This window comes from Amphiura filiformis, chromosome 1 (assembly GCF_039555335.1).
Source record: "Amphiura filiformis chromosome 1, Afil_fr2py, whole genome shotgun sequence".
Classification (NCBI taxonomy): Eukaryota; Metazoa; Echinodermata; class Ophiuroidea; order Amphilepidida; family Amphiuridae; genus Amphiura; species Amphiura filiformis.
The window spans coordinates 68,239,828-68,262,411 of NC_092628.1; the positions used below are offsets into that span (position 1 = coordinate 68,239,828).

At 36.2% G+C, this 22,584-nt stretch overlaps 1 protein-coding gene across 1 annotated transcript; it reads left to right on the plus strand.

The window, feature by feature from the left end:
• The first annotated feature begins 212 nt into the window (after positions 1 to 212).
• On the plus strand, positions 213 to 21,610 carry LOC140151909 (acid-sensing ion channel 2-like). Its single transcript, XM_072174225.1, has 8 exons — positions 213 to 599; positions 6,762 to 6,928; positions 11,403 to 11,532; positions 13,422 to 13,612; positions 15,446 to 15,656; positions 17,130 to 17,292; positions 19,287 to 19,378; positions 19,942 to 21,610. The coding sequence occupies exons 1-8, from the start codon at positions 281 to 283 to the stop codon at positions 20,196 to 20,198; spliced, it is 1,530 nt and encodes a 509-aa protein (XP_072030326.1). The 5' UTR covers positions 213 to 280; the 3' UTR covers positions 20,199 to 21,610.
• Positions 21,611 to 22,584: the final 974 nt, after the last annotated feature.

Consider the following 22,584-nt stretch of genomic DNA (forward strand, 5'->3'; position numbering starts at 1 on the left):
CAGATCTACTGAAATACAATTAATAATACAAAAATGAGCGTTATTTTACTCTGGAAAAATAAAAAGGGGATTAGTGGTAGTATATTGTTCGTATTTGTAAGGTGCACCTTAATGCATAATTATTTTAATCATGCCGTTGCTCATGTACGCTACCACTCACGAATACTATATATAAAGCACATTAGGAGCAAGTCATCGAACTATCACCAGTTTGAAACTTATACTTCGTTCACGCGTTCGTCTTGAATTGCCGCAGTTACAATATCATTGTGATATCAAAATGCCGTGTAAAGATTGGCATTTCCGAACGTGGGGTACTGAAGATTCTGATATCCACGGTTTAAAGCACATAACGCGACAAAAAGGAGGCAAACTCCGTAAATTGGTGTGGTTAGTCTGTTTCTTAACAGCGGCGGGATATTTCTTATATTTAGGGTACAATGCGATTTTGAATTTTTTAATGCGTCATCATATTACAAAAGTGGATATTACGTACGTAAACCAAGTCGAGTTTCCAGCAGTGACAGTGTGCAACTTTAACAAATATAGGGAATCGGCTCTTACGGAACATGATATCAAGAATGTTGGATTCCATCTAGGTGAGTTGTTTACCTTTTATCTTCATAAGTTTCTTGTCGTTTTTCTTGTTTGTGAGTTTTGTTTGATTTATTTTGTCTTTTGTATATGGGCATACCAGTTGCTTTTCAAGACGGCACATGCATATAAAAAAACTGAATATGGACAATTATGCGTCTATTTTATATATAATTTGAGACTATGTTGTCTGAAATCGACACCGTCAATAAAACCCAACATGCATCATCTCAAGAGAGTAAAAGCTTTTTATGCGTCTATCATTGTTTGCAAACGTCACCTACGAGGGTCGGTCAGTATGCAATGAAAGTTGTCTTGTGACCCCATATATGGATTATTTTCAAGGCATTTTTCTATGATCACATAAATATTGTACCTTTGTCTTTCAAATAACACATGTAAAAATTATATCGCACACTTGATTACATAACAGCATTGGCATAAAAACAATGGTCTACAGTCACTGGCTCAAAACGAGTCGATTTATTAAGGGAAATAACATGCTGAAATGAGGTATTGTTGTATTTATTGCATTTTCTAAGGAATTAAAGTATGGAGAGTGCTGCCTTTTGGAATAGTAGTAGAACACAAACTTCCAGCTCATTAAACTACCTTTGTCGAGCTGTTAAGGTTTTACTTTATTTATGTGTGGTCAGCTATGTGTTATTTTTGACAAAAACAAGGCTTTTCTTTCTCTAAACAGTTTGATATTGCTAACAATAGCAAACGTGGACATTTATTTTTTGTTTGCCAGTTCTGTTGACTAACCCCTAAACATTTTAAACGTTTTAAAAAACGGGAGTCTCCCTAGAAAAATACTTGAACCGTGATTAAAATATAATTATTATTCTACTATTGTTACAATTATACAAAAAGTAGTAGTATAAAGAGAGGGGTCATCGTTTGAATGAGAATATTATATTTAAAAATTTTCCGTTTTTGAGATCATCAATAAATAATCACATGAATTATTAAATTCCTATTTACATAGCATTTTGTAATATTTTGAGCCATATGCGTGAAATTGTGCAATTTTCATACATTTCCAGCATGTTGTATCGACCATACTGATCATCCCACATTCAGATTGTTGTTTGATTTGCATCAGTTAACATCGTACTGAGTAGTTTTCCACACGAGACCAGTCATTATAGTTTCCTCTGTTTCGTTTTGGAGATAATTAATGTCATTTGTAGTAGGCCTAACTGCTTTATCATTTTCGACATTTTTGCAAAATAATGTTACTTCCCTTCAAGTCCTAAAATTATTGAAGTTCAAATACGTCCCATTTCCACCCAAATATAATGGCAAGTCTCATATTTTACCAAAAGCAGACCCATGACCTAGTATTTACTCCTGCCTAAAACTAGACATAATGCACTTTGTACTTTTGCTGTTCTCGAACGTTATAAACACGTGCCTTCGCTGTAATTCAAAAGGCCTGCCTTTTTGCGTGATTTGGCAGTGTCCCCAGTCTATTGATAGTGATTTTATGCTAATACTATTACATAATCAAGTATATGGTATAACTTGCACATGTGGTTTGAAAGACAAAGGTACATTCTTTATGTGATCATCAGGAAATCCCATCTAAATATTCATTATAAGGGGTCAAAGGTCAACTTTCATTACATACTGACCGACCCTCGTACATCTAAGCTGGTGAATTATATTACATTGGGCTATTCCAGAAAAGAGATGCACACCCCATATAGTGGAGTTCGGATTGTTGGAAATCCACACTTTTAATGTGTCTAAAGGCGAAAAAGATCAAACAGAAACATATTTCAAAATCAAAATCCTCAATTAGAGAGGCTCATTTCAACAATTCCATGATTTTTCCAACAGCATTGGCAAGTGGAGTTCCAGTCAAAACGAACTTTGAAATTCAGACATTTCTTTCTGATCATTCCATCCGAGCTACTGGACCCACTTTTTGGAACAGTATAAATAAAAAAGTAAAGACTTGCAAATCCGTTAAATATTTTCGTAATCAGCTTAAACGAAATATGATTTCAGTTAACGAATAACTTTTTTTCTTTTATTTTTTTCAGGGCACTGTCCGTCTTGTCTTATTGACCTTGCATGTTAGGTCTCATGTGATTTTGTTCTTGTTATTTTTGCAACGAATTTTGTTTAGGGTTTGGCTTATTCAGGCCTCTTTGGCCTTCCGGTCAACTCCTCCATATTGTCTTTTTTGTTTGCTGTTTGTTTTGATGTTCAATTTTTATAAATGTATATGGAAATAAATAAATTTGATTTGATTTGATTTTATTGACAAGTTACTCCTCTATATATGGGTGCGCACTTATTATCTGGAATAGCCCTTTATGTCAAAAACCCTTGCGGCCTCTGCACACTTTACAGGTAGTTGCCGGTCTTGTATTCCATATTTCTAAATACGAATTTAAAAATTCACCATTACACAACACCGTATCAGCAAGAGGTACTAATAGACAAGTGTGAAGTTCAATTATAGAATGTCTAGGGTGTGAAGGAATATTGTGGAATGTCCAGGGTGTGCGATTCTATTAAAGCAGCAAATTTTCCGAGTTGTTGTTTAATGGTTTATGGAATGATGTGAGCTGTATAGTGGTCAACAACAACCTGAAAAGTGTGCTGAGGCTTGTGGATTAACGTTTAGACGTTGTGCCTATGCGTAGTGCACTATAAATACGACATTGCGCTTTGTCGCTTTTTGGGTGGGTGCGGCATGCCGCACCCACCCTGTATTCTCTGACTATTGACCTACTTTTTCACATGCCGCAGTGTTGAGAAAATATTCGTGCCGGTTATATCCCAAACACCCACAGAGGTGATAGTTTACGGCGAGTTTTGTAATTATTACTTGATTTTGATATGTAAGTAATACGATAAAGTCGTCATAGGCAGTAATGTGTTTGTATTAAAAGAAATAACAAAATAATTATTTAAGTAATAGAAATACTATTTGGAAATTGCAGCAAGATTTGCAGATGTTTTTATTTGAACAGTACCAGTTCACCAGTTTTGCTAGTTTTCCTAATCTTTGGGCTAAATTAATAGCATCGTGAAGGTCATATATATCATTTTATACTGACAGCTTCGGCATGTACTTAAATACAGCTTGTATGTGCATTGTGTTCAGTGTGTACATAGGCTATTTACTTTTCAAATCTTTGATGCTTGTATAAGGTATTATAGACAAATTATTAGAATGCATGTGCACCAGTAGAAATGGCCCAGGTTGAATAAAATAAATAAACATATGAATGAATATTTTATTCCCTGGATTATTTTTGTTGGGACAAAATAATGATATAGTTTGACGCTTTGAAATACAGTTATGTTAATCATAATAAAGTTACAAAGTTTAAAAAAATAAGATCGAAATATTGTAAAATCACACATTTCCCCTCATAAGTTGCAATACAACATATTGAGGGAATTGATATGACAGATTTTTAAACTTTGATATGGAAAGATACCCCAGCCCTGTTGTCTCACCAGAGCAGATGAGCAGAAGTCTTTCTATCTGATGATAAAGAAAAAAAAAACTCTAGGTATGATTACGAAAATGTTTTAAATAATTATTATCTACAAAAGTTTTATAACCATGTTTTATATAAAATGTTAACATAAAACGTCTTGTGTTATGATGTGAAGGGTTAATATAAAAACAGGGAAAATCTGTTCCAACTGACCAGCAGAGAACAAAGGATAAGCAATAGATCAGATTAAAATCAGGAAAATATGACACAACCTCCAATGGGGAATAACAAACGTATAAACGTATAAAGTTAAAAACTCTTTTAACTTTGTTTATACGTTTTGTGTTATTCCCCTATTGGAAATCGATGTTGTGTCATATTTTCCTATTTTTAATTGTGAACTTGACTTACTCATTCTTTCATTTCTCTTGACAATTTTTCATTTGCCCACCCTATTCCTTTTAAAGGAATTTTTATTTGCTTATGGCACAAGAATTTTAGCTAAAACGTGCATACACTAAATCACATAGTGCAAACCATCACAGTTAGGAGGATCAGCATCCAGCATTTCGGACGTACTAAGCAGCAGATTGAAATTACAATCTTCGTAAGTTTCGCATTAAAAAATAAAATACTGTTACCTTCTGAGATGTAGTCAGTTATTTCACCATGATTTAAAACATTTAAACTCAAAAATATTTCTGTGGAAATAAGATTATTATTACTTATTTGGAATTGTTGTAAGAGTCTCTTTAAGCAACTGGAACCGTAGTCTTCTGCCTGTATGTATCGAATGTATCGAAATACATACTTTCTCCTTAATAGCTTTGTAGTATTACTTGCGAACTATTAGAGATGACAGATTTTACCAGCATTTCCTTTTGTTCATCACTCAGCTCTTGATATGAAGCACATTTTTCTTGTAACTGGATCTGTTTGTATCGCTGCTAGTCTCGGGTACGTTGTGTCAACAAAACGAATCAACATTATTGTTAAACCATTTAACAGTTTTATACAAAATTGCACATTATCATGGTCAAAATTGGGGTTCTAGTTAAAGAAGCTTGTTTCCACATTGGTATTATTTTAAGATTGTATTAAAGTGATTGTTTGTTTGTTTGTTTGTTTGGTATTTTTTCAAATACGAGACCAATATCAAATGTTGTGCGCAAATATGATTCATTTTTGTGCAAAAGTTTCTTCATTATGCAGTCACGCCAATCCTCAAAACATTCAGTATTCATGTTCATCATTGTTGATTAGCCGACCTAATTTGGTGAAATTGGGCAGAATAATGTACTTCACACAATTTAGGATTAATTTACCCATTTAATGTTTATTGTTTCCAATTTGTTATAATTCCAGCTCGTATTCTGTGAAAAGATGTATGAAACTGTTCAATTAGTTCGATGCTCTATTACATTACAGTCAATGTTATTGTGACGAGCTATTCCATAAAAATACACAATGGTTAGTTCCCGCTATATTACCAACACTATACAGTATACAAAGACTATGAAACGAAACATGAAAAACCACTTACCTGTGTTGATCTAAGGTGGTGCTCGTGAACAGATCGGAACTTCCCTTGATTGGTGTATTGATTAGTGTATTATTTTTAGCAATGGCAATTTTTTGCCAGAACAGTTTGTTACTCGTGATTTGAACTCGCATTTTTATTCTTAGTAGTCATTTTATACGACAAAGAGTGTATAGATTTGGATTTAAATATACATATTTTTGAGCTGTCTTTGAACTTTCACAATCTCATCCACGTAGCCTATATTATACCTTTAAATTATTCTGTGAAAATAAACATGAAAGTAAGTAACAACTTTATCAATTATTATTTTTGTCGATAACTTTTCTTTCCTCGCCAAATAATAGTTTTGAAAGCTCACATATTTATTTCAGCAGTGACTAAAAGCAAAAACACAAACGGAAGTAGAAACAAGTAGATGGGTGCAAAATACATGAAATAGATAACTAGAAAAACTAGGAATCATTATCACACAGGCTCTTAGAGCCATGTATTTTTGTCATAATGCGTATATGTGATGCGATCAAGCAAAATGAGCCTGATGTCGATCAATATCAAAATTCAGTTTTCAAACTCATTATATGAGCCATTCGCAGAGCTTTATTTTGCTGAAAACCCCATTATAATTAGACTTATGGTTCCAGAGATATGGCCATTTTAGTGTTGCTCTGAACAATACAATACAATACAATACAATACAATACAAAGGAAGGGATACCCAAAATCAATATTCCCGACATCCGAATCATTTTGCTTGATTGCATCACATAATGTAAGATCGTTAATTGTTCAAATGGAACAAGTTAATAATAAAATAGCCTTTTGTGTGGTTTGGTAATAAGAAATTCGGTATTGTGAACTAGAGGGGATTTCTATCCATACGCAAACCAATCATAATGAAATACTATGATAAAGGTGTTGACAGGTTTGAATATGTGCGTCAGAAGTGTAGAGCTGTCAGACAAGTAAAAACAACAATGTTAAAATATATTGCATAACACAGAAATCACTGAAAAAAAAAAATTATACAAGAAGCCCCTGTCAACTTTAATATAAACATATACAATTGATGAAATAAGGGATCTAAAACAAATGGAATACAAGGCCTGTGAAACAATGGATGACGTTTCTACCTCTTTCATTGTTTCTGCGTTTAGGAATAATTGACAAAGACCACAACCTAATCGATCCTCACCTTTACACGGAAGAATTCCAACGACGCCTGCAGGAAATTGATTGGTCTAAAGTTGATAACGATGAGAACTACAACATGACTGAATTTCAACTCCGAACTGGACATCAATTGGAAGATATGGTTATCGAGGTAAGAGAATAGAAAGTATTATTATTGGACCAAAGTTATCAGAACTGCAGGTGGGCTAGCTACAGCAACGTAAATGTCATACGCTGTTGAACTACTCCCTCCCCCACATGTGACCGTGTAACCCGAGGCATATGATGATGGTGGTGGTGGTGGTGGGGGTGGGGGCGGTGGAGGTTGTGACCATTTCCCGGGGACCATTTTCAATTAGGCAGGGTTGAAAGAAAGCAAAAATAACTGGTTTTAAAAAGGGGTATATGAGTAGACTAATTTGAACGTAGAGACGAAGGAATTTGAGTCCACAAAATATCCAATTCCCTTAAGGGGGTACTACACCTCTGTGGTAAATTTGTGACTATTTTTGCATTTTTCTCAAAAAATAATAACACACTGGTAATCAAAATTATGTATATTATTGGGGCAAGGAATCCAATTACTACACTGAAATTTCAATGACTGAAGACAAGCGGTTTAGTATATATGATAGGAAACGAGGTACATGCTAGCTGTACCTTATTTCTTATCATAAATAACAAACCACTTGTCTTGGGTCACTGAAATTTCAGTGTAGTAATTGGATTCCTTGCCCCTATAATATACATAACTTTTGTTACCACTGTGTTATTAGTTTTTGAGAAAAACGCAAAAATAGGCACAGATTTATCGAGGGGTGTAGTACCCCCTTAAACATGGTCGCCAAATGATTTAATGGGTTTCTGCATGGTATCAAGAAAATGGTAACGGAAGAAGGGTGCACAGAAGTGGTGCTTGGGCAGAAATAACAGTCAAAGATGGCCGATGTCTTGCAACAGTTACAAGTGTTGGGCGACTCAGGAATTTCAATTGCAATAGTAAAGTCACGTGGTTTCTCCATAAAGGACATACTGACAATTTAAAATTGACACGTCGTGAACACTGAACAGAAGGCAACATTCTGGTGGGATACAAGGTCATCCGGTGTCTTACGTGGTAGCCACGTCCCGACCACGTCACCTGTCTTTTAAAGTACTAAAGGCACTACATCTGACAATTGACAGAGTTAGCAGGTGTGCAATTGGTGCAATTATAGCATTACTTTACACAGTAACTTGCAATATACAATTGTAATAAACTGAGGCACTATTTTGGCAATTCCCCAAAACACTTTCCCACGCTCCTCTTTATTCTAATTGCAATTGTGGCAATAGCAATTCTACTATGGGAAGATCCACTCTAGCTAGTGCAGTTGTGACAATTATGGCAATTCTGCAATATAACAAGGCTGCACATAAAGTGCAATCGCAGCAATTGTGGCGATTCTACAAAGGGGAAGATCCACTACAGCGAGTGTAATTGTGGCAATTATGGCAATTCTGCCATAACTATACCAAGTCTATCCGCTAGGTGCAATTGTGGCTATTATGGCAATTCTATAATATAACATGTCTCCACAATGGGTGCAATTGTGCCAATTATGGTAATTCTAGAATATGAAAGTTCTCTACGTATCTATACATAGTGTGTGCAATTGTGATAATTATGGCAAATCTGTAGGGGCTAATTATATTTCTGAATTGCCATAATTGTCACAATTGCACTCATCATATAAATTGTGAAACTGGGTTGATGTCATTATTGATATAATAGAACAAGAAAAAGCTATTCTAGTAATTGTCACATTACAGAATTGCAATAAGTGTCTTTAATAGTACAAGAGAGTGCTGTTCCAGAAATTGGTACAATACATAATTGTGAAATTTTGATATTCAGATTTACCATTGTCACAATTGCACACACCATAGAGAATTTCCATGAAACCTAGAATTGCCATAATTGCCGCAATTGACCCCACTTCAGAGGCTTGTTATATTTCTGAATTGCCATAATTGTCACAATTGCACTCATGATATAACATTGTGAAACTGGGTTGATGTCATAATTGTTATAATAGAACAAGAGAAAACTATTCTAGCAATAAATTATCACATTGCAGAATTGCAATAAGTGTCTTTTATAGCACAAGATGGCTCTATTCCAGCAATTGTCACAATACATATTCTTCACTCATACCTACCTGTAATGTAACCCCGGAACAACCCTCCACAATCTCACTCCCGGTGACGTAATCGTGAAGAAGTTTAATTTATTCTAATTCAACGAGGGCAGTATCAACCGAATACATTTTCAAATTGCCATAATTGTGCAATTTTGATATTCATATTTACCATAATGGCCATAATTGCACACACCATAGAGAATTTCCATGAAACCTAGAATTGCCATAATTGCCGCAATTGACCCCACTTCAGAGGCTTGTTATATTTCTGAATTGCCATAATTGTCACAATTGCACTCATCATATAACATTGTGAAACTGGGTTGATATCATAATTGTTATAACAGAACAAGAGAAAGCTATTCTAGCAATTGTCACATAATTGCACTCGATGACAAGAAGGATGATATTCTGGCAAATATCACATTACAGAATTGCAATAAGTGTCTTAATAGTACAAGAGGGTGCTATTCTAGCAATTGTGTCAGAATACATAATTGCCATAATTGTGCAATTTTGATATATAAGTTCAACAATTGCTCTCTCCTGCTATTCTGTGTAACTCTGTTTATGTCATAAATGTGCAATTATGACAAGAAGGATGCTATTTTAGCAATTATCACATTACAGAATTGCAATAATTGTCTTAATAGCACAAGAGGATGCTATTGTAGCACTTGTAGAATTGCTATAATTGTGCAACATCAACACAAAATAATCATATTTTCATATATAAATCCAACAATAGCTCTCTCCTGCTATTCTGTGCTATTATGGCAATAGACAGATGTAGCGCCTTAATGTTTATGAGTCCCCCAAACCACGAAGGAAATTTGTATTTCAAGGGTATTAATTTCTTCCACCCGACACATTCATGAATAATTCTTCCGTGACCATTTTCCTGATACCTTGCAGAAACCACTTGGCGACCATTAGAATGCATTTGTAGACTAACGTTTCTTCGTCTCTACATTCAAACGAATTTCTGTATTTTCGCCATTGTAAACGCTGGAAATACTCGCATCCATCCCACGTACTGTGAATTTGTGTGAAATCGACAGGAACAATGTCCAATTATACAGTTTGCTGAATTCTTCTTTTTCATTGTTTTTGGAACTGGAAATGGTGGGAGCTGAGGGGTTGAGAAAAAAAAAGCAAAAAAAAAAAAAACAAAAAACCACAACCCCCCCCAGAAAATTTTGGAGCTCAAATTGTCGAAATCAAAAGTTGGTCAAATTGAAATTCAGGGGTCTTTCCAAGGTGCGCGGACCTAAAGCAGGCGTATTTCGATGGGAAAATGTTTTTATACCTATATGGTCATTTGTACTTTGTGTTATGTACCTCCTTCCCGAGTTCTCAGGTTATTCCAGGCAAACTAAGTTTTTTTACTTTTTCTTGTTATAAAAGTAGCTTTAATGTTCACAATATTCTTGGAATCTAGTTATAACATAGATCAGTATTATACTGATCTATGTTTTGAAGTGTTAAGGCGGCTTCAGGCAACTAAAATTAAATTGATTTTGGCGAATAGTTATAGTGTTTTAACAGCCAGTGTGCACGAGTTGTATTATACGTCCCAATTATCGTAAGTTATTGTGTTGACACCTTAGCATTGGCTAAATATGGCATTGGGGCCATTATAACAGGGAATATAATGGACAAATCATGTTCTGGGTGAGTCGTGTGCTCTTTTAAAGGTACTATAGTTTAAGGGGAATCTATGGTCATTTTGTGGTTATATTTTGAATGACCAGGTTAAGAGAGTTAAAAATGCTTGCACACGGGGTTGTTATATATTAACAAAAAGTATATTAAATGTATTTATTTAAGTATTTATTATAATTTTCAGAAAATGGTATTTCACGTTCATATCGATACGTACATGCAAATGAAATGAGGTCAAAGGTCAAACATATCAAATTTGGGTTAAGCAAAGTTGCACCCCCACAAAAAAAGTTGCACTGGTAGGGTCATTTTTACAAATTGTTTTATATCCAGGTAAATTCTATGGGTAGAGCTTTGCAACCTAATGCGGAGACATTCCAAAAATTTTCACGCGTCTTGCCATGGCAACCGAAAAATTAATTTCCAAGATATAAAACAGTCTGGTGAAACCATCAGAAGATGGAAATGTATATGGGCTTTATAAACTGAAGAAAAGATGTAAAAAAAACTTAATTATCTGACCATAAACTGTAGAAAGAGATTTCTATAGACTAGAGTCTATTGTCGGATCCATTGACATAGAAGTACACGGAGGAACGTTAACGTAAGGAGGGAAGTCCAAAGTCACATGAAAGTTTGTGCTTGGTTCAGGAGTGGTCTTTCGCGATACAAATTAAGGCAGTTTATTTAGCTGTATTATTCCGGAATCGGGACTACTAACGTACAAAGATTTAACTTGAGGTATTAGCAATAAGTCATTGCTTTGTTTATTTGTAGTGTGATTGGAAAGAGGAGCCGTGTGAACATAAGGATTTTATTCACAGGTTCACACATTATGGAAATTGCTATACATTCAATGATTGGACGCATGGAGATAATCGACACAACTCATCGACTGCAGGCGCTAGTGAGTATAATAGCACGCACCAAATATTGTTCTTACCCGTAAAACAGAGAGGAGTTTATTCGTGTACCTTCAAGCTGCTGCCAGTCTAAAAAATTATCTAAAATCTCAATATGATAATGTCACAAAGTACAAAAGTTAGTCCGGGTCTAAAGTTAGACCTGGTCTAAGTGGAATTTAGTTCCATCAGGAATGGTCTTTTACTCTCATTTCCTTCCTAGAGTAGCAAGCGAATTCTAAAGATTTAAATGCAAAGTTAAAAAATAATACAAAATACAAAATTCTCCTGGGACTAAATTCCACTTAGACTTGTTTGTCCATAAGGACCTACGTGATTGGCGTTTCTACAATTAAATGCATTAATCTTCAGCTGTACTTTTCAAAATTTACTATTAAATTAAAGGCCCTTTCAGTGATTAAACAAGAACAATAAAAAAAATGGAAATTTGTCAGAGTTGCTTAGAAATAAAGAATAAGTCTACAGAATTTCATTAAACCACTTTTCCCTGAATACATCGACAAATTAGTCACAAAACAGAAGTTTTAGAAAGGTTTTCTACTTCAACTCAGATCGACTCGAGAAAATCGAGATTTTCGTACAGTGCGCCACCAATCGACTGGAAAAACTTCCTAGTCCAGTGTTTCTAACACGGGGAAGTAGAGTCTAAATTGATTTAAAACAGACGCTTAATTTTTGTAGTAGAAAACAAAATAAGCAATTAAAGGTCACCGAGGCAAACTAACGGTCAATTCAAATATGAAAAACAGTTAAAATTGTGTATTTTGTTTAAAATAGTAGCTACTGATGTAATAAGTAGTAGAAACAATACGCAACGCGTGTTGGTACGTGGAGAGTGAGCTTCTTTCGATCTCGAGTCGGACTTTTTGTACTGTCAGTATCAAAAGTCCAGAATCATGCAAATGCTTTATTTTGTCTAAAATACACGGCTTTCGACCGAACCACTAGCAGGCTATGTTAGCACATCTATGCCAATTACAAAGGTACCAAAATCTGAATTTTGATGATTTTTACGATCGTCCGGATGAGCAAATCACTGAATGGGCCTTTAATAGCCATATACATATTGAGGGTTTCAACGGTTCGGCATCGGGCATGTATAAAACTGTCAAAACTGACAAAATCATAGACAATATTACCCGTTGAATTTCTCAATTTATATGATATTTTGTTAAAAGTAAATAAAATAACCCTAGAATTACGAAGGAGGAGAGGGAGGTGGGGGTGTACCGACCCGCCGCGGTGCGCCCCCGGGGGTGCGCCGTCTAAAAGTTTTTAATACGTCATTAAAAATGCGCATCTTTACGCCCAAACGACTTAAGCTAATCGTAGATCTTTGCGCTCATTTTAGTGATACATTTTTACCACAGAACCTTATCCGGGGTAGGACCGACCATCAAAAATGATCATAGAGGGGGAGGGGTGAGGCCCACAAGAGGTTTCTACAGTAAGATCCATGATTTTCATTTCGCTCTTGTAAAATTATTCCAAGAGAGATTGACTTTTTACTTGTTAGTTTGAAATAGTTATTTCCTTTTATATTTAAGAGAGAATTCGGTGAAAATCGCATGTTCATAGAATTTTTAGTTGAAAATCAATTTTTCCTATACTTTTGTACATGACCAACATTGCCTGATTTTGCAAGAAGCGCTTACAATAAGACGGCATAGCGATACTATGTGGAGAATGTTTGTACTTATTTTGGCATCATTGGGTAGAGGAGATCCATAGCTATACATTGGTACCATATGTAACGGTGTATGAGTGACGTTTATAAATAATTGGGATTATGTTCTTGTTGTGATTAATGCAAATGAATAATTACATTCATTAAATCTTTTCTTCATTTGAACCTTTTAAACAATCTTATTAGGTAACGGTTTACGTCTGATCATTGATATCGAGGAGATTGAGTACACCCCTACTAATGACCTTGACGCAGCAGGTTTAGATGCAGGTATCAAGGTCATGCTGCATCACCCTACAGAGCCACCTTACATCAAAGAATTGGGCTTTAGTACCGCCCCAGGAATGCATACTTTTGTCAAAATGAAGCATGAACAGGTAAAGATGCTGCAATATATATTGTTACTGCTTGTCAGAAATTATACCATGTACCGTAGTAAACTTGCTTTCATTGAGTTAAGACGCAGTTTATTTTGCTCTGAGCTTGTCTTGTTTACTTCTGAGTTCAATTTGAACTTGCCTTCAGCAGTATTCAGATTGTTTTATCGACAGTATGCTTCGACTATTATTTATAAATACGTATTTATAAATACGCACGTGACCAATGGGCACGACATGACCAAATCATCTTGCCATTGAAAACTCTTTAGATAAATATCATCAAATGTAAATATTAATTGAATAGCAAAATTATTACACATGGGGTGATTCCAAATTATGTTATCAAAAACAACATTTTGAATTTTGCTGCACAGTAGTCTGGTGTTGTTTGCCGCCTTAACATTCGAATGTACAGGAACCACCCGCTATGTCTACAAGCTGTTAAGCTGTTATGGCAGCCCAGAGGTGGTCACGTGCGTATTTTTAAGTACGTATTAAATATAGTCGAAGCATACTGTTCAGTTTTTGACTTGTACTTATTTTTAAACTACAGCATATAGTTTTCGCTGTTTGATTCTATATTTTGCTGTGTGTTCCTGAAGAAGAGCAGTTTATCTGCTCGAAACGTCGCGACGCGTCGGGTTTTTTTTTGTCTATTTGGTGTAGTTTGTCTGCTTAATATGTGCTCAGCGATTTTCATCACTTGTTCCAGTATAACTTCTGTGAGCTCTGGAGTTGGCAATTTTTGGCCATCAAACTTTGCCTGTTTTTGTGCCTACTTTGGTTGTTAGACTTATCGTGTCTGCTGTTCACATGTCCCTGTGAACATTTGTATTTCCATTGATCTCTGTTGTTTTTGAAGGTCTAACACTGTGAGCCTTGGAATTGGTAATATGTAGCTATCGAATTTGATCTACACCAGGCACAAAAAGAAACTCGTCAGTTATATTCATCCTTGCTGTTCAATAACTTGATAATTTTGGATTATTCTGAAATATACATTTTGTTAATTGGACTTTTCTTTCTCCTTTCTCATTTGACACCATGTTCGTGAACATTGAGCAAGAATTGACCAAGATATGCGCCTCCAAACTCTCAAACCCCAAAATGAAAAGTTGCCATTTTAACGATTCAATTGTGCCTGTTACACTGTGTGCTTTATTGATTGGCCCGTGGTGCTTGTGTGCAATACAACGATGCGTTCCCATTGAAAATCGTTGAAAATGCAAGTTTTGATTTTGGGGTTTGAGGCTTTGGAGGCGCATATCTTGGTCAATTCTTTTTCGTTTTTCACGACCAGGGTGTCAAATGAGAAAGCAAAGTCAATTAACAAAATGTATATTTCAGAATAATCAAAATTATCAAGTTATTGAACAGCAAGGATGAATATAACTGACGAGTTTCTTTTTGTGCCTGGTGTACTCTATGCCTACATTTGTTATTTTTGTCCCCCTCTGCGTACCATCTAGTTTGTATTTTCTTTGTTTCCCCACGAAGTTGGTGTACCTTGTTCTTTTTCTTTCCAGTTGTTCGTATATTCAAGGTATTATTTATTGATCCTTGATGTGTTTTGTGTCCTCGTCCGTTGGACTCACCATTACCCAATTTTTCATGTATGATCGGTGCAAAATTGAATTGTTTTGAAATTTGAATGTTCCTTCATATACTCAAATTTAACAGATGAAATCGTTTACTGTCTTTCTTACTGATCCGCACCTTTTAAACTGTGCCTATTGTATTAGAAATGGAAGTTTCTTTACATGCGAAAGAAAGACATTCAATTACGGAAAAAAAACTAGATAGTCTCAATTATTGTATGCTTTCCATTAGATATCCAGTCTTGGCCCTCCATATACGACATGTGAAACTGACGGTGACGCAGGAATGAAATATTACAGCCATTACTCACTTCAAGCTTGTCGAATTGAATGCGAAACAAATGTCATAGTTGAAGAGTGTGGTTGCAGGTTAGCAGAACAACCAGGAGACACTGAAATATGCAATCCAGAAAACACACATCTCTGTGCGCATCCATTACTAGGTAAGTTATCTGTGGTCAAAGCCTGTAATACAGGTTAAGTGAACAGGTGACGTTACAACTGTAAAACACACATCATCATGTCGCACATCCACTGTTATTGTGGTCAATGGTATATAGAGCTCATAACCTTGAGCAGACTTTGAGATTATGCAATCTAATAAGTACATCTCTGTGCAAAAATACTGCTAGGTGAGTTTATCTGAGGTCCACTGAGAGTATTTGTATTAACAACCCCAATATACAGCGGTTTGGCTGGATGGCGATGCTAACCTACCAGATATCAACTGGACATCCAATCAGGTATAGTTGACCATAAATATCCGCGGGAACTCAATGAATCGTTTCTCAACCTGACCATAGTCATACTAAACAAACGATCAAGCAATCCAACTTAAATGCACTACAGAGTTGGGAACGCACTTGGCTCATGGAATTCTACCCATGTGAAGAATCACTAACAAGCGCAAACCAATCACCACACCTTACACATCCACGATGAAGCCTGGAGACAGCTTCATCATCCAAATAGTTGGGTCTGCATGTGTATTCCAAACTCAATTTCAATGACCAAATCAATGCCTCCACGAAGAAAGCAAACTCAACCAGTGCCTTTCTAAGGCGCAATTTCCATCACTGTGGCAAAATAATCACAGAGGCTACATACATGACTTAGGTGAGACCACCAGTCGAATATGCTGGTGTGGCGTGGTGTGCCCACATATCAATGCAATATAAAGACGGTTGTTCAGGTTCAGCGCAGTAGTGTGCGCAAGTTATGTCACTGGAAAATATGACCAAAGGACAAGCGTAAGCTAGCGTAACCGGCCTACTGAAAGACCGCCAACACAGGAAGACAGACAATGCCAATTACGCAGAATGCCAATGGTGTATTGCTTCTGCTATAACCTGGTTGATATCAGATGTAAAGAGTACCTCACCGAAGCGAAAACCTGCACCAGAGGTCACAACTCCAGGTCCTGGACAGGTCACTGCAACTCATGGGCCATCACTATACCAAGTATGAGCCCCGGGGCTACTGAACTAGAGGAGTGCAAAGAAGTGGTTTTCAGAAGGAAGACGAGTAGGAGAAGAAGAAGAAGAAATATGCAGAGTATGAGTCACACTGTCGGTGCACCTGGTCAGCCTGAGTTAGTAAATTGTAATGCACTCGGTGTTATTTTCTCTACCAGCCACGCCTACTATATCGGAAACACTGAAGTTTTGGTTCTCATCAGTTTTCTATGTCGAAATTCCAAACATAATTAAAAGTCATAACGTTTGGACATGTGGTGAGCCACCATTCCTGTATACATGTATTTGCAATTATATATGAGCATTTGTGTTGAAATCACCATTTCTTAAAGTTTTCTTTAAAATGTGAGTTTTTTCTTCGTTTTCATGAACAATTAAGGCATAATTTTAGAAGCCCTGCATCTCACTTCCCTTAAATTATAAATTTGTTTATTTTCACAGTTGATGTAATAAAAGGTACATCAGGTCATGCAGACTGCGCATGTCGCAACCCATGTGAGGTGATGCATTACCCATCCACTTTATCTTTGTCAAGATTACGACCAGCTTTCATCCAGAAAATGTTCCACAACACAGAACACAACATGACAGAGGAATACATCGCGTATGTAAATGAGATTTGATTATCAACCCATTTATACAGCACCCCAAGTGAGGATGTATCCGAAATAATGTCAAATAATATTTACAGCCCACTATGTTGAACCTTCACTGTGTATGAATGTCAAAGGCACACTATGTCGAAGGTCCGCTATGTCTAATGTGAAATAGGGTTCGCTATGTCGAAGGTCCGCTGTGAAAAAATTGTGCAAGTAAAAGGCGCCCTCTTTGGCAATTAGAAAATACTGTTGTGACATGATGCTTTACATCAACATCAAAGGCATAGACTTAGCTCTCGAATGCCGTTTGTTCTGTTCAATTTGATTGTTCTAATGTCGAGATATGTTTAGCTAACAACGAAAAGGTAAAATCACAATTGTGCCACTTTTACTAGGGAAGAGGGCTGTAAATGGTAGCATCAAGTTTATCAAGAGTTCCTTCGTGAAATCAAAAGAATGCATCGAATTACAAAACAATACAAAATTGGTTTTTTTTTCTGTTTTATCATGGTACAGGTATAATGATTCTCTTTTCCCACTTAAAACAGATTAAATACATATTTCATATTCTGCTGTAAAATTAAATACATGCACTATGTCAACGACTTTATCATGGTAAATACTGTTCCCTTTGTCATTCAAGACATGTTAAAAGACAGACAACTACCGTAAAACCTCGTATACAAGCATAGAAAGTGCTTCTGATAAAAATTAAATTAATCCATTATGGAGTTTAAGCAAATAAATTACAGATCCAAGCATAATTATACAAACAAGTACTTTAGTATTATTGTAAGACCAATCTATTTTATTGGCATATTTACGCATGTATCGTATTAATTTAGCTTTCATCTAAAAACACTATTATATGCTTGTAGACGAGGTTTTAAGGTATTGCACACTCTGTTGTAAAATTAAAATCATGTCAATAAAATATTGCCCATCATAATTATAATTATGTTTGAAATTTTACACTAAAGATTTAAAATTCATTGATGATTTTCATCAAATCATAAGCACATTTCCAAGCGTACAGCAGCTGAATCCGAGATTGCTGCTTGAAATCAAGAGTTTAGTCCATTTTACAGTCTGGTCTTTAACATTAGTGTTCGTGTACATGGGTCACTCAGAGCCCCCTTCCTTTAATTCTTCTGCGTGACCGTCACTTGTAGCAATGCATCTTGCTGCATGCACTCGTCTTCAATACAATTATACTAAGCAATTGTTACGTAATCATTTCTAATTCTACAAATGAATGTTCTTTTATTAACTGTAATGTACAGGTATTTGGATATAACATTCTATTCAATTTCCTAAAAAGTGGCACAAAAAGGTTTTTATACATTTGTGTTTAATGTAGCAGATCACTGGATTACCGGTATTTGAAAGCTACGACTGCTCCCTTGACGTTGATGTAAGCATAATGTCACAACAGCATATTCTAAATGCCAAAGATGGCGCTTTCCACTTGCACAATATTTTTTAGACAGGCTGTAAATAAGGTTGCTAGGTCAAAGGCCCTCTAAGTCGTATATGAAATAAGGCTCGCTATGTCAAAGGCCCTAGGTTCGATATGGCGAATATAAATAAGGCTCGCTATGTCGAATAATATCACTAACCCTAACTTTAACCTTAAACCGTAATACCATAACCCTAATCCTTACCGTTGCCCTAACCCAATCTAACCCATTTCATATGACATCGCGAACTTTATTTCATATCCAAAACATAACAAACCTAATTTCATATTCGACAGAGCGGCATATCAGGCCTTCGATATAGCAATCCATATTCAAATTTGAAATAGCGAACCTTTGGCATGGCTAACCTTATTCACTACATTCAACATAGCAAACCTTATTTGTTCGAAATAGCGAACCTTATTTCATATTCGTCATAATCATGATAAGAATATGCGTGTTAATGTGACAACATTATACAGCACAGAGTATGTATAATATTTTCATACCACAAACAAAGGTATTTTGTCTTTTTTCAGGAAGAATATTGCCGTGATATCCGTATACTACCAAGCACTCAACTACGAAACCATTGAGCAGCGACCGGAAATGGATTTTTTGTCTCTGTTAGGTAAGAATGGTTTCAAAGTACTTTAGACATCGATTTAATTGTGACAATTGACTCTTTTACTTTTAGACATAGAAATGCCGGTAAAAGACAGAATATTTTGCACGCTCACGATTTGCCGTAGGAGTGATGATGTGTGTGACGTTGTAACGCAGGGCGATATATTAAAAGTATTAAAAAATTATATTCATCTATTGCTATGGTAGTTGCATCACTTCTATGGCGAATTATGTTACCATGCAAGAGGACAATGGCTGTTTTGACCCAATTGACCTTATGAGCTTTTGACGTCTTTGCCACGTAACACGTCATAGCTATACAAGCTTATACATCACATCAGACATGCAAACTGTTCTTTTTCTGAATCCCTGAAGCTAGAGGAACCATTTTAGCAACATTAATATTGTAACCTTTGTACAAATCGATAATCGTTACAGTTAGATAATGATCATGATGATCTATATCTCAAAAATACTCACAAAATTGCAATATTTTTTAATCATTTGCAAGTTTTGTATAAAGTAAGCAATCATAAGCAAAGTTAACATATTATAATTTCGTTACAGCAACCATTGGCGGACATCTGGGGCTTTTTCTCGGTGCAAGCCTTCTTAGTTTTATTCAAATCGTGGAATATCTGTCAGACGAGACTCTATTGTGTCTTGGATGTATGAAGAAGAAAGAAAGATCCACATCTAATGGTAGAAGACCATATAATGATCAACAGCTGATGGCGGTACAAAACGGCGGGAAATCGGAGAGCAATAATGGTTTCGGAGTGTCTGTCATATCGGGCACTCCTACACACAATCATAATATGTGATTATGGTATAAAGACTTCGACGATTTTGTGTCACAATATATAAAAGAAAACGCAAATTATTGAATATGCCAGGAGGAAAGACACCGAGGCACTTCAATATATGTCATATGATCAGAAGCGCCATTTAGGGGACGAATCTCTAGCATTTATTCTGTTACCAATGACCCCTTCGAAATGAAATCAGATTGGCGCCCTTTTTAAGTTTTGTGTCACTATACCTACCAAATTACTGTTAACCTTTGACGAGCGCATATCACATACTACCATGATTTTGCAAAGTTGGAGCTAACAACGCTTACGGCACAAATTGGCGGCGGAACCGGGGGCAGAGGAGTAGGGGCCTGTGGACCCCACTTTTGTGACTGGGTGACCTGGCCCCCACGTTAATCAAACCCATAATGTGCTGTGTGTCGGATGTCTTGGTGAACATAATCAATTTTCTATTCTAGACCCTGAAAGAAAGTGTAAAAATGTTGCACCAAATGGCTTCAATTGGACCTTCATTTTGCAAAATTTTCCAACCCCCCTCTGTATGGATAAGTAAACACCCCTTTTTGCTTCTGCTTTGGACACCCAGCACTATATGTTTAAAGTAATCATTATACAATAATAAAACTTGTCCACGAATGGCTTCAATTTGGGCCTTCATTTGCCCATTTTCGGATTTTCAAACGAAAACTGTACACAATAATAGTGCCAAAATGGTCCACCAAATGGCTTCAACTGGGCCTACAGTTGGCAAAAGTTCTCACTTCTCAGGGAAGCACATCCCCTCAGACACCCCTGCCCCGCGCAAGTGGCCATTAGGCAACAAAAAAAAAACCCTGTTCTACGGGCGCCCGTAGAACAGGGTTTTTTTGTGTCCGGGCGGACGGACCTTTCAAGTAGGACCGGTCGGTCGGGCATTTTTTCTGGAGGCTAAAATTTCACCTAAGAGATTTTTTGCAAATATATTTTCTGAACATCAGCTGAAATTAATAAATTTTGGCCCCAAAACGACTGATTTTACAAGATAAATTTTTTAGCAACAAAAGAAATTTTTTCCAAAACGCAAATTTTGGGTCATTCGGGCCCGTAGAACAGGTTTTTTTACATTTTCTACATCCGTCATTGACTGGCCCCCACTTTTTTTTCAAAATCGTTCCGCCGCCGCTGTTGAGGACTATATCAAGGCCCTTAATCTGAGCTACCGTGATCATGGAGATGTTGCAAAGTCTGACCTAACATCGCTTACGGCACGAAGTTCATTCATCAATTTCCACTTGCTTCAGCAGCCAATCAGAGACAAGTGCTTTTCAACGCAGTAAATACGCGATGTACATTTAAAATACGCTCTCGTCAAGAGTTTACAAAGATTATATTTCATGTGCTCGTTGGCGCATGACACAATAATAGAGAAGTTGCACTATAAATACGTAGCATGTATTTATAGCAATTTGTGTGTTTGTATCAAAACTGAGACATTTGCACATTGAAATCCATAGTCAAGCGATCTCGCTGTTTGCTATGTTACAATACTGCGCGATTGGACCCATGCAAATGTACATGGAAAATGAATATTTAACAAGATTGTCAACCCTCTGTTTGAATTCAAAAGGTCAAATTATACATTTGCTGATCTTCTTGTCCCTTTGTTCATGTGCTCCAAAGATTGCTTACTTATGAAATTTACTCCTACTTATGGAACATCTAATTTACATTTCATCAATAAATATAGTAACCGAATCCTAAGGCAGTGGATGTGCAAGGGGTCTGTGGTGGTTAGAAACCCATCTTGAAGGTCCTCTGTAGCACAGTGTAAAGCTCCTATGTAATTCAGACTAATACAAGGAATATATTCATCTGATTGGTTCACCAGCCCATCTCCACCAAGAGATCTCTCTGGACAAAAAGTATCTGGAGCATTCCATACCAGTGGATCATGATGAACGGCCCAAATGTTGGACATAATGATTGCATTCTTTGGAATGTTGTAACCGTTCAAAGTCGTGTCTTCGGCTCCGCAGTGTGACAATGCGCTGAACTTCCACCAGAGTAGCCGCAGTGTAAGGCAAATGTTCCTTATTGGACAGCGGATAGTTATTATAACATGTATAATACACCTAGCTGCTATACCCTATGTTGTATATTTCTTTCTCTGTAGTAGATGCAAGGTTCAAATACATGCAAGATTAAACAAGCCAGTGTTACCATGGTTAATCTGTATTACGTCTGAGTACAATCCCAGCAAACACAAAAACGTTTTTAAAACATTTCAAATAAGTTATGTTTTGGGGTTTGGTTTAGGTAAAAACGTTTTAATAACATTAAAATGTCGGGTTATATGAAGGTCATGAAATCGTTTTAAAACGTTTTGTATGAAAACACACTACAACAATATTTTAAA